Source organism: Castor canadensis, chromosome 1 (assembly GCF_047511655.1).
Source record: "Castor canadensis chromosome 1, mCasCan1.hap1v2, whole genome shotgun sequence".
Taxonomy (NCBI): domain Eukaryota; kingdom Metazoa; phylum Chordata; class Mammalia; order Rodentia; family Castoridae; genus Castor; species Castor canadensis.
The window spans coordinates 194,698,017-194,716,080 of record NC_133386.1 but is presented as its reverse complement, the minus strand read 5'-3'; the positions used below and the strand labels follow the sequence as shown (position 1 = coordinate 194,716,080).

At 35.2% G+C, this 18,064-nt stretch overlaps 1 protein-coding gene and 1 pseudogene across 1 annotated transcript; one reads left to right on the top strand and one right to left on the bottom strand.

Annotated features, from left to right (window-relative positions):
- Positions 1–537: 537 nt before the first annotated feature.
- LOC109679792 (olfactory receptor 5B2-like) lies at positions 538–6,477 on the top strand (annotated as a pseudogene).
- A 3,955-nt stretch (positions 6,478–10,432) lies between these two features.
- LOC109679791 (olfactory receptor 5B3-like) lies at positions 10,433–11,377 on the bottom strand. The gene has a single exon (XM_020154867.2). It carries the CDS (start codon positions 11,375–11,377, stop codon positions 10,433–10,435), a length of 945 nt encoding a protein of 314 aa, XP_020010456.1.
- Between the last annotated feature and the right edge of the window lie 6,687 nt (positions 11,378–18,064).

The window sequence follows — 18,064 nt, the reverse complement described above, 5'->3', positions numbered from 1 at the left end:
AGGACCAAATCTTGACTTTCCAATTAATACATCTGTAAATATGACTAAATTACTCAACCTCCAGTGCCTCACAATCCAAATAAAAGTTATAGCTACTCAGTTTCATGAATTTGCTGAGAAATTAAGCAATGTAGATTTAAAAGTCTCTTTGAGCAATTCTGACACATTAGCAATAAGAAAGTCTATGAATTTACTAGCCTAAGAAAAGATGAACAGTTTGATTTATTAATTCCAGAACTGTCATGCAAGATAATTTATTAACTTTTCAAAATATTGGTTTACAACTATATAAAAACTTTTAAATGTGGTAATCATCCATTAAGATCCCTCATCTAACACTTTGAGTTCTGTAGTTAATACAACAAATTCTGTTTTAGTTCATAATTTATTTAAGATAATTTTGAAAAATGTATTATTATTGTAATAACACAGCGCACATAATACATAAACATTTCAGTTTTACCACAATCTCTGCAATGAGCCCTTTCTTTTACTTCTCTTTGCTACAGGGCATCTCCTGATTCTCAAGTAACATTGATGGAGAACAGGACAGAAGTGACAGAGTTCATCCTGCTGGGACTAACCAATGTCCCAGAACTACAAATCCCCCTCCTTATCATAATCACTCTTATCTACTTCATCAATGTGGTTGGGAACCTGGGGATGATCTTGCTGATTCTCTTGGACTCTCATCTCCACACTCCCATGTACTTTTTCCTTGGTAACCTGTCTCTGGTAGATTTTTGTTACTCTTCAGCTGTCACTCCCACAGTCATGGCTGGGCTCCTTACAGGAAATAAGGTCATTTCCTATAATGCATGTGCTGCTCAAGCATTCTTTTTTGGAGGCTTTGCCAGTGTGGAAAATTTGCTGTTGGCCTCAATGGCCTATGACCGCTATGCAGCAGTGTGCAAGCCCCTGCATTACACCACCACCATGACCACAAGAGTGTGTGTATGGCTGACTGTAGGTTGCTATGTTGGAGGCTTCCTGAATGCCTCATTTCACACTGGAGAAACATTTAGTCTCTCTTTCTGTTTGTTCAATGTGATCCATCACTTTTTCTGTGATGTCCCAGCAGTCATGGCTCTCTCTTGCTCTGACAGACATGTTAATGAGCTGATTCTTGTTTATGTAGCCAGTTTCAATATCTTTTTCGCCCTCCTGGTTATCTTGACATCCTATCTATTCATATTTTTCACTCTCCTAAAGAGGCGCTCAGCTACAGGATACCAGAAAGCTTTGTCCACCTGTGCTTCTCACTTCACTGCAGTCTCCATTTTTATGGGACAATCATCTTCATGTACATACAACCCAGCTCCAGTCATTCCATGGACACAGACAAAATTGCAGCTGTGTTCTACACTATGGTCATCCCCATGTTCAACCCTGTAGTTTACAGCCTGAGAAATAAGGAGGTCAAGAGTGCATTCAAAAAGGTTGTTGTTTGCAGCACCATTTATTAAGAGACCAATATAGGTTCTTAGCCCTTCTCTCAAAAATCCTTTGTCCATATGCATGTGGATTGATTTATGGGTCCTTTACTCTGTTCCATTGGTCTCTATGTTGTTTGTTGTATGTTTGTATGTTTGTTGGTCGATTGCTTGGTTTCTTGCAATACTATAACCATTACTACTTTGGTTACTAACACTTTGTTATAGGTTTCTAAATCAAGTATTATGTCTTCAGCTTTAGTCTTCTCTTCCTGACCCCACCCTTAGATTCCTATCTTGTGTTAGCTATAACTTTTTTGTGTTACTTTTTTCTTTAGTCGAATAACTGTTTTAAGAAAAATTCACATTTTAAATGAAAGATTGTGCTCACATTGTTGCTTTATTTTGTTAAGACATAGAATTAAAGCATCTTAAATAAATCAATATTTGTCTTGACTGAATTTTTTGTAGAGTCTACATTTTCATGTTACACTTTTCAAAATGATAAGATAGAGTACAATCAAAAATAAAGGAAAACAAGGGAGTTTCAAATGTATTTTTATATAATTTCCAATTTTCACATTATTTTAAAGAAAAACCTAAAATACCAATAACATTCTACATTTTTTTCTCTCTGCAAATGCTCTGGAATGGTTAAAGTTGCTTGTTCATTCTTAATTCAGTTGAATCACATCATCACTTGTCACTTGCGTAGGCTTTTGCCTCACTCCATTCACAGTGGTCTCACTGTTTCTCCATGACTCTATGCATGCTTCCACTGCAGAGCACTTGTGTTGAGGATTCTGCATGGAAGTTCCCCTCGCTCCACTCAGGTCTCTGCTTAAACAAATACTAATCCACCATGGAAGCCTTCCCATAACACCTCTGTAAAGTGACCACCTTCTCTTCCCCATTCACACTGCCCCTTCCCTTCATAATTCTTGTCAACACTCCCTACTGTACCTCTATTTTACACTCATTTATCTGTTATCCCAACTAGAATTTAAACTGCATGACAGCAGTGATTATTTCTGTTTTGTTCGCGTGCTTCTGCTCTGCACCTAAATTGAAATCTGTTTCTTTGGAGGTTCTCTGTAATTATTTGTTAAGTGAATAAATAAAATTAAGATTTAAGTCCAATTGTACTGATATACTGAATCTTTGATTAATTGCCATTTATAATGAATTGGTGGTTATAATGTCTTCTAGACAGACATGTAGTACTTTTCAAGGTGTACAGCTCACATTCTGCTTTGCTAAATTATTTTTATCTATATTCTCAGTCAGTGCTTACACTTCCTGCTTTTAGACACAGTGATTTCCTGGAGATCACATTATCAAATGAATCATCTAATAATATCTACTTTGAAATGATGTCTCATTAAGTGACAAAAAAGCATTTTAAAAAGTGCTGTTTAGTAAATCAAGTAAAGAAATTAAACATGAAATTATGCAAGTATTAATATGTGATCCTGCTTAGAAAATTACTTCCTGTGTATGAATCACATAATTAAATGAAATTATTCTTAATGCCCACCTAAAATATAAACATCTGTCAGTAATAAATACATATTCAATGAGCTCATTTTTTTAAATTTCTTTTATTCATATGTGCATACAATATTTGGGTCATTAACACAAAATTTTATGCTTTTAATTTTTTGTGTGTATCTCTGGGGCTTGAACTCAGGGCCTGCACCTTGAGAAATTCCACCAGCCTTTTTTTGGTGATAGGTGTTTTGAGAGGGGGTCTCACTGACTATTTGCCAGGGCTGACTTCAAACCACAGTCCTCCTGATCTCTGCCTCCTGAGTAGCTAGGATTACAAGCATGAGCTACTGATGCCAAGGTAGTTTTTATCTACATGCTGTATATGCAAAAATAACCCACAAGGTGCTTTGCTCAAAATGTCTTTTTCTGTCTTTATGCAATTAGATGCTTCCATATCTCAGTGTTTGTACAATTGGGGTTAAATGCACTGAGATGTTCCTTCTAGTGTTTGTGGACAATGTAGCATAACACAGATATTCACATCCATCTTTGTGGTGATATTTCCCCTGTTAGAGTCATTTCTAATTATTTTCATTATACTTGTTTTAGATTTGTAGAAAAATTTCAAAGATAGTACAAAATGTTCCCACATAACTCTGTGACAGTCAGAATAACTACCCACAGAAAGACTCGTCCTAATCCCAGGAATCTGTAGATGTTACCTTGTATGGAATACAAAAGAAAATATCAATGTGATTAAGATAAATATTAAAGACTGGAGAATTATCACTAGCTATCTGTACAGTCCTTGTTATTGTAATATCAACATCTGAGAGAAATATAGAGATGAATCTCTTTATTTGGAAATACAACAAAAAAAACCAGAATTGCAATTCAGGACACATGCATATACTAGAATGGCCTGGAGTGTGTCAAGAGAACAAAGGAAATATTTGTGTTTCACTAGGAAAGAGAAAAGCTATATACAGTGTTGTGAAAGAAAACGTGTTGATGCCAGCAATTACTAGGTAAAACCTGTACTCAACAGCCAGCTGTTTTATTGAATTTGACTTGTGATACAGTGTGTCAGGCAAGTGTTCTGTAAGTGACTAGCTATGCTTGTACTGATGGCTGTCCTTGCAATCATTCCTGTTGATTGCCTTCCCTGGTTCCATGTGGCCAGAGTTTGACACGGGTGACTCTATTTTGAATCTGAAATTTCCATATTTCCTTTTTTTTGGTCAAGAACTTTCTCTGAAAGTCTTGCTGATCAACTATCCTGTGGTTATTCTAGAATTTCTCCTAGGTGCTGAGACAGGCCTGACCTGGTGTGTGTGGTACCTCATTGGAGAGAAACGATTCATGTTGAGATCAGCATCAAAACCCTTTTAGCCACATTTGAACATTGAACAAGGTTTGCAGTGACTGCCTCTTAGGCAAAAACTTACTAGAAGTCCATTGTTAAGTTCAATTTTGCCAGTTCCATGGGTGCTAGTTATCATTGAAGTGCTGGACAGGCATTATTTTATTAAGAATATTGTTCCTGCAGAAGTTGGACAAGTATTTAATGGAAAAAGTGCAACTTTTATTGAGGGAAGAGTGGAAGGCAATATTAGAGTTTGAACTCAGAGCCTCATGCTTTTTAGGCAGGCACTACTACTTGAGTCATACCCTCACACCTATTTTGCTCTGGTTATTTTTCAGATAGAGTACCATATTTTTGCCCAGGCTGGCTGCAGATCATGATCCTTCTACCTATACCCCCCATTTAGCTGGGAATACAGGTGTGTACCACCATGCTCAGGTTATTTGTTCAGATGGGGTCTTGCTAACTTTTTTTCCTAGACTACTTTAAACCACAATCCTTCAATCTCCACCACCTGACTGGCTGAGATTATAGGCAAGACAATCACTCATGGCAAGCAGAACATTTAAAGGAATCAATACAATGGAAAACCAACAGGAACATAAATCTAGTTTACACAATAGTTGTGTAAACTAAAGCTAAGGGATCAAAAGTGAAGAAATGAGTGACAAAACATGAAAATATACATTGACAACTACTTTATAGAGTCTTTTGATTGATGGGATAAATATTAGACTAGACAAAACTAAATTTAGAATTCACTTATAGAAGTTAGAGCAAAGAGATAGAAAACACAAAAGATAATTTGAGAGGGGCAGGATAGAGTGATATTAGAAAAATGGTGTAGTAGGAAGGCTCAGTCAGTGTGGTCCCTCATGGAAACACCAATTTAACAATGATATAATATACACCAACGAAAGTTGATAAAATTCTGAATCTAGTTCAGTAATTACAGAAACCCAGACCAGCACAAAGCTAAGAACAGCCATATTGAGGTAAGCAAAAATAGCAGCCAATTCACATTAGTCACACCAGCCCTTCTCCCCTCTGTCAAAGCTCAGTATCAAATAAAAATGCATCAGAGGACAAATTCCCTCTCAGAGGCAGCGGTCTGTGGAAGGTGCATTGAACCTCCTGGTTTTTCAGCATGCTGAAATTTCAGTCTAACCTCATTCAGGGTACTTATGAAACTAGCACATGGAACCCTGGAATGCAACAGATGCAAATAAATTATTTGATATCCCACATCAACAGAAAGAAAAATAAAAATCATATGATCATTTCAATAGATGTAAAAAAGGCATTTGATAAAATTATGCATCGTTTCATGACTATAAAAAATAGCACTCAACGAATTAGATTTGGAAGGAATGTGTTTCAACAATATATAGGCCAAATATAAAAAACCAACAAATAACATCTTATCCACCATAACATCACACTTATTTGTGGTTGTCATTCTAGTTATAATTTGGAGCTATCATCATTGTGACATTAAATTGTGTTGCATAAATTCATCAGTTTTTCCCTTTCTGAAGCCCTCCACAGTCACCAACAGCATCTAGAATATCTTATGGGAGCTTATCTATATAAATTAGTGAAAATAAGACTAGGTACTAAATGAGAAAATTCTGAAATCACAGTGTTATGAGCATAAAAGTTTTCTTACCCACATATCATTCAATAATTTGTTTAATGGAACTTGTGCAATGATTTAGTGACCCAGTTTCTTTCTATTTAGGTGTTTTATCATTCCTCATTGCCTGCATCTCTCTCTGTAAAGGATGACAAAGAAAGGGAGCAAAAAAAAAAAAAAAGGAACAACCATATGGCGATTTGATGTGGTAGATTTGGAAGTGGCACATATGACTCCTCATATTTCATTGATAAAAAGATAATCACCTGGCCATAATGAAGTACATGAAGAGTAAGAAATTGAGACTAAGTTTATTCCTAGGAATAAAAAGAAAATAGTTTCGAAAACAACTAACCAGTCTTCACCGCTGTATTGCTTAAGATTGTCAAATGCCCATTTTATACAAACTCACACAGGGAGAACATAGTACCCACCTCCACTAGGGAGACAACCTATTTCCCAACTAAATAATCTAGAAGGTCGATGTCCAGGCTATCAAAGAGTTAGATCACTCTCTCCATTCAGTCCAGATAAGGCTCACTATGGTCTAGTAACTTATGAATGAAAAAGAACACTTAGCTCACTATTTATCCACATCTATTACATAGTGTTAGACAAGAATAAAAATAATTAGAAAACAACTCCCTTTCACAAAAGACAGTAATGGAAAACACCTAATCCAGTTTTGAAATCTTGCTTAACTGACATTTAGAAGGCCCTCCTCAAATGAAATATATTTCTTTATGAGACTTTGTTTGCCATTGCTTTTCTTGGATCATGGTATAATTTCCTAAATGTTTTTTGTCCATTATTCTCTTTTATGAATTTTTATTAGCATATAATTATATTTACAATGTATCTTAATTAGATTCAACCTCTCTATCATTGTCTCTCATTCCCCCTCCCCCAATTTTAGAATGCAAAATACATCCACCATATTCACCCTCTCATTATATTTTACCCCCACAATGGTACCCACCTCTGAACAGGGCCTGTTTTATCTTCCTGTCCATTATTTATTAAATGTATATTAATAGTTCAAGGGGGGTTCATCTTGGTATTTTCATGCATGTATATATTCTACTTTAATCAGATTAACCCCCTCTGTTACTTACTTTTTCCCTATTCCCTTGCTCCCTTATTTTTCAAAAGCTTTCAGTGCATTACATTATATTATCTTCATACACAAAGGCTATGTTTCAATATTTTTCACCCTCTAACATTCTCCTTCCCTCTCATGCCTCCCCATATTCCCACTAATACAATTGTGTACCTTCTTTCTCATATATGAGATATAATCTATATTATATAATATATGTACACATATGTATACTAGATTATATGTGCATTAATGTGTACAATTATCTTATAGGTCTAGTTTCCATATATGAGGGAAAATGTGAACTTTAATCCTTCGAACCTGGCTTACTTCACTTAGCATAATGTTCTCCAGTTCCATTCCATGTACCTGCAAACAACATAATTTCATTTTTCTTTGTGGCTGAATATTCCATTATGTATATATACCACATTTCTTAATCCATTGAACTGGACTGTTTCCAAAGCTTATTTTGGGCTGTTTTAAAGGCATTATTCTTGATTGTCATTTCTGCAGTATATCAAAGACAAAACTATGCCCAATGCAAAATTAACAAAGGCAATATATTCACAAACTTTCAGCAAGGGAGACCATCTCCCATCACTTCCCATCATTAGTTCACAGACCTTAGAAAAGAGAGTAAGTTTATTTTGTAAAATGAATAATTACTAAATCAGTGACTCATTGGTAAGTGTTTTATTAAGATGAGATTTTGGAGCCAGGTGTCAGTGGCTCACACCTGTAATCCTAGCTGGTCAGGAGGCAGAGATCAGGAGGACTGCGGTTCAAGGCCAGCCTGGGCAAATAATTCACCAGATCCTATCTTGATAAACCTAACAAAAAGCACTGGTGGAGTGGTTCAAGGTGTAGGTCCTGAGTTCAAGCCCCAGTACTGCAAAAAAAAAAAATGTGATTTTGGAAAGTGAAAAGATTATCTCATCAGTCTTCAGTTTCACTGTCAGTCCTTGACCAACTCTACAGTGACAAACAAACTCTGAAGAACTTCAGAAAGAATTTTTCAGTGTTCAGGGCACAGAGTTTTTTGATTCAGTCAATTTCCTGGAACAAACTGGAGTCTCTTTCAAGAGAATATGGAAGTTATCCTCTCCTGGTGTGTGCAGTTTTACAGCTTACTTTCACCCATGTAATATGAAATTTCTGAAATTATTTTATCAGTAAAAGGATTTTTAAATCAAGGCTCATAATTTTTTGAGAGGAACAACCTATAAAAACCTGGAGGTTTCTCAGATTCCTAAGATGAGTCCCATATGTTAATCGCTTCACCTAAAATTCTTCCTATTTATGTCTTTCTAGCAATGATTTATGCATTCAATTTATAACCTCTAATGGTATTTAAGGCAATACTGGCAGAATTAGATACAGGTTGCTGGTAACACACCACTCAAAATGACAACATAAAGTAATAGCTGATTATTTATTATATGTGGATACTAGAACAGAAACTGGACATTGTTGATAAACTGGTGAAATCTGAATAAAAATTATTTAGTAGTCATGCACTAATGTTGTAATTATTGAAAAATGTACACTATATCAATGTGATAGTGTTATGAGAAGTAGAATATACAGAACATGTTTTCAAAAGGCAACTGTTAGATGAGACTAAGGGAAGAGGAAAAGAATGATAGAGAATGAATAATATTAGATATGTTCCTACATCTATGTAGGAACAAGACACAATGAAATGCACTGAAGACTGTTGAGCAATACAGGGTAGGCGGAAAAGGGTGAGGAAGAATAATAGAGGGGTTAGACTGGTTAAAGTATAATATAATTACAGAAAAAATACCAAGACAAAACCCCACTGAACAATGAACAGGCACTTAAATGATGAAAGACAGGAATGTAAAACAGATCATGCTAAGAAGAGGGCAATAGCAGGAGCGGGAGAGTAAATAAAGAGGGTAAAGGAGGGTGAGTATGATTAATGTACTTTCTATATGTGTATGAATATGGAACATTGAAGTCTGTCAAAGTCATTTTAAGAAGGGGAGTGGGAGAAAAGAGAGAATAATGGAGGGGCTGAACCAAACCTGGGTATAATATATGTAGGTATGGACATGTAACAATGAAACCCCTATTATATACTAATAAAAACATTTTTTAAAATAATACTGTCTTTTCAGAGTTGGTCAATGCAACTAATCCTTCAAATGAAAACAAACATTATAAATACTGAAAAAAAAATGGGAGAGGCATACAAACTTTTATAGTACCAACTAACATTTCTGAAAATTTAGCCTTGTTCCAAAATGCAAAAATTTAAATAATTTGAAAGAAAAATTATTCCATTAAGGAAACACATCACTTTTCCCATAGATTGGGAGCAAAATGAAATATTTGTATTACACCCACTCCTCCATAACCCTCTTAGGATATTCAAGCACAATTTTACACATCTTGAGACACTGAGTGCTTATAATTTTATAGTTCTTGAGTAAGTCACTTGCTAATGTAGTTAATATTTATAGAAAATTCCTATGAGAAAGACACTCTTGAGTACTGGGGGCAGAGCAAGAACAAATCAGGTTAAGCTACTGCTCTCAGGGGGTTTCCGTTCAATGTGAGGAATATAGAGGAACAAATGAACAAAAAAATCCAAAAGATCTTAATATTGATAAGTACCATGAAGAATAAAGGAAGCTGAGGAAAGAAAGTCCATGTGTGGTATTTCACAAAGGAGCTCATGGATGCTTCAAAGATCTACTTCCTCAGGAGGTATCATTTTAGCAGCAAACTAAGGGGAATGAGAACGTTATTTCAGACAGAGGCAACAGCAAGTAGATTCTGAGATAAGGGCATGCTTGGAATCATCCAGCAATAGCGAAAAGTTAGTGTGACTTCAATGGGGTGAATGGGTAGGAAAGTAACAAGAGATTATATGCTTCACCTAAAATATTATTTAATGAGTGACATTAATCATTTCAAAGCATTCACTGGCAAAAATGAACAGAGCTGTTATTTTCAGTGAGGTGTTTTTTGTTTTGTTTTGTTTTTATCAAATGTGAAGGGGTGAAAGTCATAAGCTTAAGATTAAAAATGACTTAATTATCTTTCCTCTTCTGTCTAATATGAACAGTTACTTTTTTAAAATTGTCATGCAAACATACTTTTCTTACCAAATAACTTAGTGATAAGTGAAACATTTCCTATTTAGATACTAATCATCTATACTGATAAAATGTATAAATAATAAGCATATACTTTATTCAGACTTCATTTAAAATGATGATGATTTTCTGATTTTGATGCTTATGTCTATTCCTCAACTAAAAATGTAAGTAATATCTCATGCAATTTTGTTTTAAATGTCTCACATGGTCACTAACATTTGAGTTATGGAAGAGATTTCACAGAAATGAAATAACATTTTATGGATGTACTCATTAAAGTACTAAACTCACAGACAGTTTTGCCTTTTGAACAACTTTCTTAAATGCACTCTTAACCTCCTTGTTCCTCAGGCCATAGACCACAGGGTTCAGCATGGGGATAGCCACAGTGTAGAACACAGACATGAATTTGTCTGTGTCCATGGAGTGACTGGAACTTAGCTTTAAGTACATGATGATGACAGTCCCATAGAACATGGAAACTGCAATGAGGTGAGAAGCACAGGTAGATAAAGCCTTCTGGTATCCCTCACCTGAGTGCATCTTCAAAAGAGTGATAAATATGAACAGGTAGGAAATTAAGATAATGAGAAGTGCAAAAACAATGTGAAAGCTTGACATAAGAATAAGAATGAGTTCATTTGTGTGTTTATCAGAGGATGCCAGAATCCTGACTGCTGGAATATCACAGAAGAAGTGATGGACCACATTGGACATACAGAAAGAGAGGGAGAATATGTCTCCAGTTTGCACAGAAGCATTAAAAAATCCAAAGACATAGGAGCCTATGGCCAGATGAGTGCATGTACTTTTTGTCATTATGGTAGAGTAGTGTAAAGGTTTACACACTGCTGTGTATCGATCATATGCCATTGAAGCCAAGAGGTAACTGTCCACAGTGGCAAACAACACAAAAAAGAACATCTGAGTAGCGCATGCATTGTAGGAAATTACATCGTTTCCTATAACAAACCCAGCTATAACCTTGGGAGTGACTGTTGAGGAGGAACAAAAGTCTACCAAAGATAAGTTACTAAGGAAAAAGTACATGGGAGTGTGGAGACGAGAGTCCAACAGAATCAGCATGATCATTCCTAGGTTCCCAGTCACCGTGATGAAGTAGATAAATGTGAACACTATAAAGAGAGGAACCTGTAATACTCGAACATTGGTTAGTCCTAGTAGAATGAATTCACTTACTTCTGTATTGTTCTTCATGGATGTTAGTTTAGATTCACAAGATGTTCTATGGCAAAGAAACAAAAATATATAAACATTATTTTACTATGGCAATAATTTGTTCCATATTATCTAGATCTAAAGCATTGGAATGACAACACAATTTAGTGAATGACTTATCCAAGCACTGTTCAGCAAGGAAAGTCTTCATTGATTATCTTTTTAACTTTTTAATTTTATATATGAGTAAACTGAATTGCATGAAGTAATAATGAGCTGTCCAAGGTCACATGCCTGCAATGAATTCTTCTCCCAAATAAGATACTTGGGTCTACTGATAACTTTCCCTTCTATAATGTGCGCATGCTAGACACATTATACACATATATGCATTTAGTCCTTTGACCCCATAAAATTACTCACTATATCCATCTATCTATAAAGTAACAGTTACACAGATTTTGAGTAATTTCTTCTTATTTATATAGGTATTATTGATAGAACAAAGTCTTAGCTAAGTTAACAATGGTTTCAACCCCTTGACATTGATGAATTTGAATTGATTTAAAGTTCATTAAATTTGCATTTAATCATTGTATCCAGTGTACAAAACTTGAAAACTGCACAGTAGAGTAACTCACAAATATATGCATAGTAGACCATATCAGATACTATTAGAAGCAGGTACAGCCAACAAAGGCAATTCTGAAGAGAAGAAATAATGTTGGATATAAAATTTGGTTTCTGGAAAGAGATGTGTTAACATTCATGTATCATCTCTACCATTTACTACTTGAAAGATATTAGTCTCAATCTAACTTCCTTCAATCTTACTTTATCCATCAGTAAAGCAAAGATGGAGCTGGACCTATCTCAAGGGGTTCTTGTAAGAGTTAAAAGACATAATGAATTAAAGCACAGCTCACTGTTGTGTTAATCCAAAACCTGATAAGTGATAGTTGTAGTATTATTATTAGAATGGAATGAAATCCCTATGTTGGATTAGGAGAGGCAGTAGACAGTACACAAGGCTCCAAGGTATGAGAGAGTTTTGAAAACAGGTAACCTTACCCTTTGGTTTACCTTTCCTATACATTATGTCCTTTAGGATATTTTGTTTCTCTAATATTTTTCAATCAGTTTTTCCTCTCTCATATGTGTGGCTATGTCAGCCATTCTGGATGAGCAAGTCAGGATTTTGAGTCCTATTGAGTTAATTTCTTCCTTGAAATCCACATTTTAGTTTGTGTTTGAAGGTTTCTATTCTTTGATTCGTCCTTATTGTCATTGCTATCATTATCTAGCTGCATCACAGCTAGGTAATGATATTCATGTTTCCCAGGTAAGTATGAAAATAATATATAGTAGGTAAATTATGTATAGAGTTAGAGATTATTGAAGCTGAGAAATCTTCATGGATAATTCCAAGACCTGTTTGATATGAGTAAGAGTGGTGCATAAAGAGGTAATAACTTGCCAAGATAACATATTTGGAATTAACTTGCCTCCCAAATCAGATTTCCTAGGTTCAAACCCAGCCTTATGATTAGCACTTTCTTGCCAATTTGTCCCAGAAAGGGAGAGAAAGAAAGGGAAGGAAATGAAAAAAAAGAAATGAAGGAAGTCACATGCATATATATGCTACTTCATTTATAGTTAACAAAATGGAGAATTCAAGTAGCTATGTGACTTCCTCACATTCCACATTTAGTATGACATCCAGTCAAGATTTAAATACATGTCCAATCAATCCTAATAACTGTGCTTTTTGTCATTGCATTATCAGAATTTCTAAATGAACAAGTAATAGAAGGGTGAGACTGTGAGGAAATGAAAGTGAAAATGGATTTCAGTTTCATGATGACCCTTCTGCAGTCTGAAGAATTGCCATTTCACTGTTTTGGTGAACTGCCCCCTCAGTGACAGGTTAAAACATGTAAACAATATGAATTTACCACCTACTCAACCCAAGTGTCATCTTATACTAAGTTTTTGTTCATCCTTGTAAGAAAAGCAACATACCATTTCATGAATGTCCCTCCACATTTGGATAATTTAATGAATTTTTGTATTTGAATTCTAGAGCCCTTTTGATGTTTTAGAAAAAAGTTTGAACAGCCACATCCAAGCTTAAAAACTCATAGAAGATGCAGCTGATCCACTGTTTCTGCACCAATTATATTTTTCACTGATTTTTTTGACTATGGTAACTTACCTTACTCCTTAAAAAGAAGGAAAAGACAATCTTGAGTTGTAAGTCTGGTACCAGAAATTCATCATTTGGAGAATATGTGAATAATTTTAGATAAACTCTTCCTCAGGTATTCATCAAAATGATCCAAGTTCCTGAAGCATCAAGAAATGGAGATACGGTCAGTAACATGGAGCCAGAATGCCTTACATTGATTTGTGCATTTACCATGTTTGGCCAGGCTCAGTTTCCATATTTATGGAATAGAAATAATAAAATTCTTTCCCGCAAAAAGATATTTCATGGAATTGTATCTAGCAAATGACAGGGATGGTGTATTTTAAACACTAAAATGTGTTAGCATTCATTTAAATAAATTTGTGGCCAAAGGGCCCAGCTCACACTCTGGTCCCTTAGAAATAATGTCATATAAGTCTATGTCCCACCTACCACAACCAACACACCTAGTCTCACCTGTAGTACTATCATATGAAGTCATACTGGTATTATAGATCTTAATATCTAGGAATCTGGTGAAAATTGTACAGACAGCAGTCTCAGGGGAAAAGATTCCCTTTGAGGGCAATCATTTCTCTTCATCCCACATATGTACTGAAGAAGCAATTAAATTGTGCCCAGGAAAATAGTTTGATATGGTTAGTATCACATAGATGCTTTTTGGTACTTGCTGAACTTTTTCCTTCCTCTATTTTTAAATTAAACTGTCATTTACATACATGACTAATTGATTTAATCAATTTATGTTTGTTGTGATTATTTATATTTGTAAAATATTTCTAAAAACTCATTTTTCTGTCTGCCACAATTTTTTCTGCTTTCCATTTTTACTCTTTAGTTTATATAACTAAATGATCGAAATTTTAGCTGACTAATAAACAATATCCCTGTTTTCCCATCTTGAAATGGATAGAAGACACGGACCAACAAATATTCCACATTTCTCATGTTTTAGGAAGTGTCACTGTGAAGCATGTCCCCTATACTTTTCTTGTGGTAGCAAGGTTCCTGGTAAGACTGAGTCCCATGTGGCCTACATATATAGTCTACTCACTAGTGGAAAACTGAATTTTTGTCTTTCTCTCCCCTGATTCCCTTTCCAATTACTTTATCAATTTCTTTCTGCTATCATCTCCCAAATAAAATATGTGAATTTAAATCACTAACTTGGGGACTGCTTCTGGGAAACCTATCCTAATATACATTCAGTAATTATAGGTCTCTATTTTAAACAAGTAGATCCTAAACCATTAACCTTACCAAGTAAACAGAGCATCACAGGACACAAAACACCCTTGCTGTATATAAGACACACCAAACCAGAAGAAGAAAAACTGAGACCCAAAATTCACTCTATCCCTATTCTTCTTCCAAATTCTCAAACCAGATAAATTACATCTCCTCCCTCTGCTGAAACACTTCCACTGTACTTCTGCACCTGTGTTATAAACTAACTTTTGTTTTTTGTATATCTTGTAATGTTGGATTTTGCAAATTCACTCAAATGATATCTTCTTTTGAAGATATCATTTCACTATCTGTGTAGACTTCCATCTTACTCTGATGAGAAGACTGTTGTTATTACTTTCTATTTTTCCTTCCCCAGTATGTAAAATATTTGTCCTTGCTTTTCCACTTCCAAAGCAACAGAATCCAATACAATTTTTAACTGTATTCTCTTAGAAATTTGTGTGGCTCTTCAAACAGAGGACATTATAAACTTCTGTGTTTGGTAAATTCTTACATGTTACCCATATGAACACTTATTTCCTCATGTTCTCTCTCTTTATTATTGTGCTTGTACAACAGTATAGGGGGGTTCTTAATGTATTCTCCTGTCTTCTAAAACATTTGGTCAGAAAGTATTCATTGTTTTAACTTCTGTAAGAACACTTCAGATGAGATTAATCCCCTTAATAAGTTCTAAAGTGTATGGTACACTATCATTAACTAGATAAAATGTTATTCAGCAAATCTGTAGGAGTTATTCATCTTGAATAACTGAAACTTTCTACCCATTAAACAGCTACTTATTTTCCTCTTTCCCTATATCTGGCAATAACCATTCTACTCTGTTTCTATGATTTTGACTATTTTCTATTGGGGGAGGGGCATAGTGGGGTTTTGAGCTTAGAACCTTGTACTTGCTAGGCAGGTGCTCTACCACTTGAGCCATGTTCCCAGTCCTTTTTTGCTTTAGTTATTTTTCAAGTATAGTCTAACCTCTATCCCCTTGATCTCCACTTACCATGTAGGTCCATGTAGGTGGGGTACAGGTGTAAGCCACTGTATTCAGCCTGATTTTGACTTTTAAAAGTCACAGAATTAACTAAGGTCTGAGTTTTCTTGTTTTTATTTGTTTGCTATCTCAGCATAGGGATTTGAATTCAGGGCCTGACATTTGTGAAAGAAGCACTCTTCCACTTGAGTACACCCAAAGCCTTTTTTTGCTTTAGTTAGTTTTCATGTAGGGTCTCACATTTGTATTGCAATCCTACTTAAGCCTCCCACATAGCTCAGATCACAGGCATGCACCACCACACCTAGATTGTTTGTTAAGGTGGAGTCTTGCTAATGTTTATTTCCCCTTAGCTACCCTCAAATTGCAGTCCTCCCAATGTCCACTTTCTGAGTAGCTGGGATTATAGATTATTTTGGTTTGGAATTTTTTGTATTTTGCTTCCACCCTTCTATGATATAAGGATATCTACATGGTGCCAACTTAAGGAATGGGATCTCACCAGAGACCAAACCCACTGGCATCCTAATTGCCAGCCCTGTAAGAAATAAACTTCTACAATTTATAAATTACCCACTCTCAGGTATTTTGTTATATCACAGATGGCCTAGGATATTAGGTCTTCTTGAATTTCAATAATATTTTGTAATTCTAGTGTACAAGTCTCACATCAACTTGTCTAAATTTATTCTTGAGTGTCCTATCCATCTGTATGTTACTGTTAACTTTTATTTGCTGCTATTATACCCTATAACTTTTCTGGCTTTGTTTATTATCTCTAGAATTTTTGTATGTGTATCATGTCATATATGTGTAAGTACAGTTGTACTTCCTTTCCATTTTGAATACCTTTCATTTCTTTTTTACTGCCTAACCTCTCTGGATCAAATTCTCAGTAAAATTTTCAATAGAAGTACAGAAAGTGCCATCCTCTTCTAGTTCCTGGAACAAGGACCTGTTCAAACCCAGGGAGGTTCCCAAAAGCATAACTTCAACCTGGGGTGCTAAATTTGTATCACAGGGTACCATATTAGTGTCACCCATGTCTGGCAAATTTGTAACATCATCACAGAAAAGAATTTAAGGATGGGTTTCTAATTAGAGAAAAAGTTTATAGAAGTTTTATTTAGCAAAGCAAGAAAGCAAAGTGCATCCCCATTGGCTGGAGATGTGGGCATGCCAGAAGCAAGCCAAATCCTTTGTGTAAGGCATGTTTGTAAGACTCAAGTCAGTCTAGGGGTCTAGAGGTCCCTATCTCTGTGCATGCTTCTTCATTGCAACCATATGGCATGTTAATCATTTGCTGTGACTATCTCCTTTAATTGTGTTTTAGCTTCTTGTAACAGATAAGTTTGGATTTCCCAGAAACCAAGTCTCCTTAATTGATATAGATGATACATGTTTGAGAATCTACCAGGTGCTTTCTTTTAGAAGATATTTATTTAGGACATAAAAGCACATTATTAGTAGGTTTTTTTTTCCTTTAACAAGGTCTCCTTTTAGTTCAAGGATGTGTTTTGCCAGATGTTTTCCTTGAGGTACTCACCCAGGGCATGCTTATCCAGAACTCTGGGCAAATCATTAGCGCAAAGTTAAGAACATAGCTGGCTGCTATAGCCTAAAAGGGAATGAGATTCCTCAAGTTACCTATTAATATAGGATTTATTCTTAGCTCCTGGTGTGTGGTTCCTATGCTTTAACGTCCTTAATTCAGCCTGCCTCATTTTTATAAACCTAAGAATAAATATTTCAAATTGTACCTCAATAAAAATATTATGAAGAAAAAAGTTGAAGTTGAATCATTTCTTCATACCACATAAAAATATTAACCCAAAATATAGTTCTGATTGTGACATCTACACCTGTAATACTCTGGGGAGTCTTTGGCACAAACACATGATGGTGCACATCTAAATGGCTGATAAGCACTTGAAGAGATGCTTCAATATCATTAGCCATTAGGGAAATGCAAATGAAAACCATAATTACCTATCATTTCAGACACTTCAGGATTGCTAAAATAAAAAGGAAAGATAATAGCAATAACAAGAGATAAGGACCCTAATACATTGCCACTGAGAATTTAAAATGGTGCAGCTGCTTTGGAAAACAGTATGGCAGCTCAACAAAAATTTAAATATACCTCAACACAAGGGTTTGAAAAAAAAATTTTTTTTTAAATTTAAGTATAGAGTTACCATCTTAGTCCATTTAAGCTTCTATAACAAAACACCACAAATTAGGTAATTCATAAAGAACAGAAATTTATTTCTCAAGT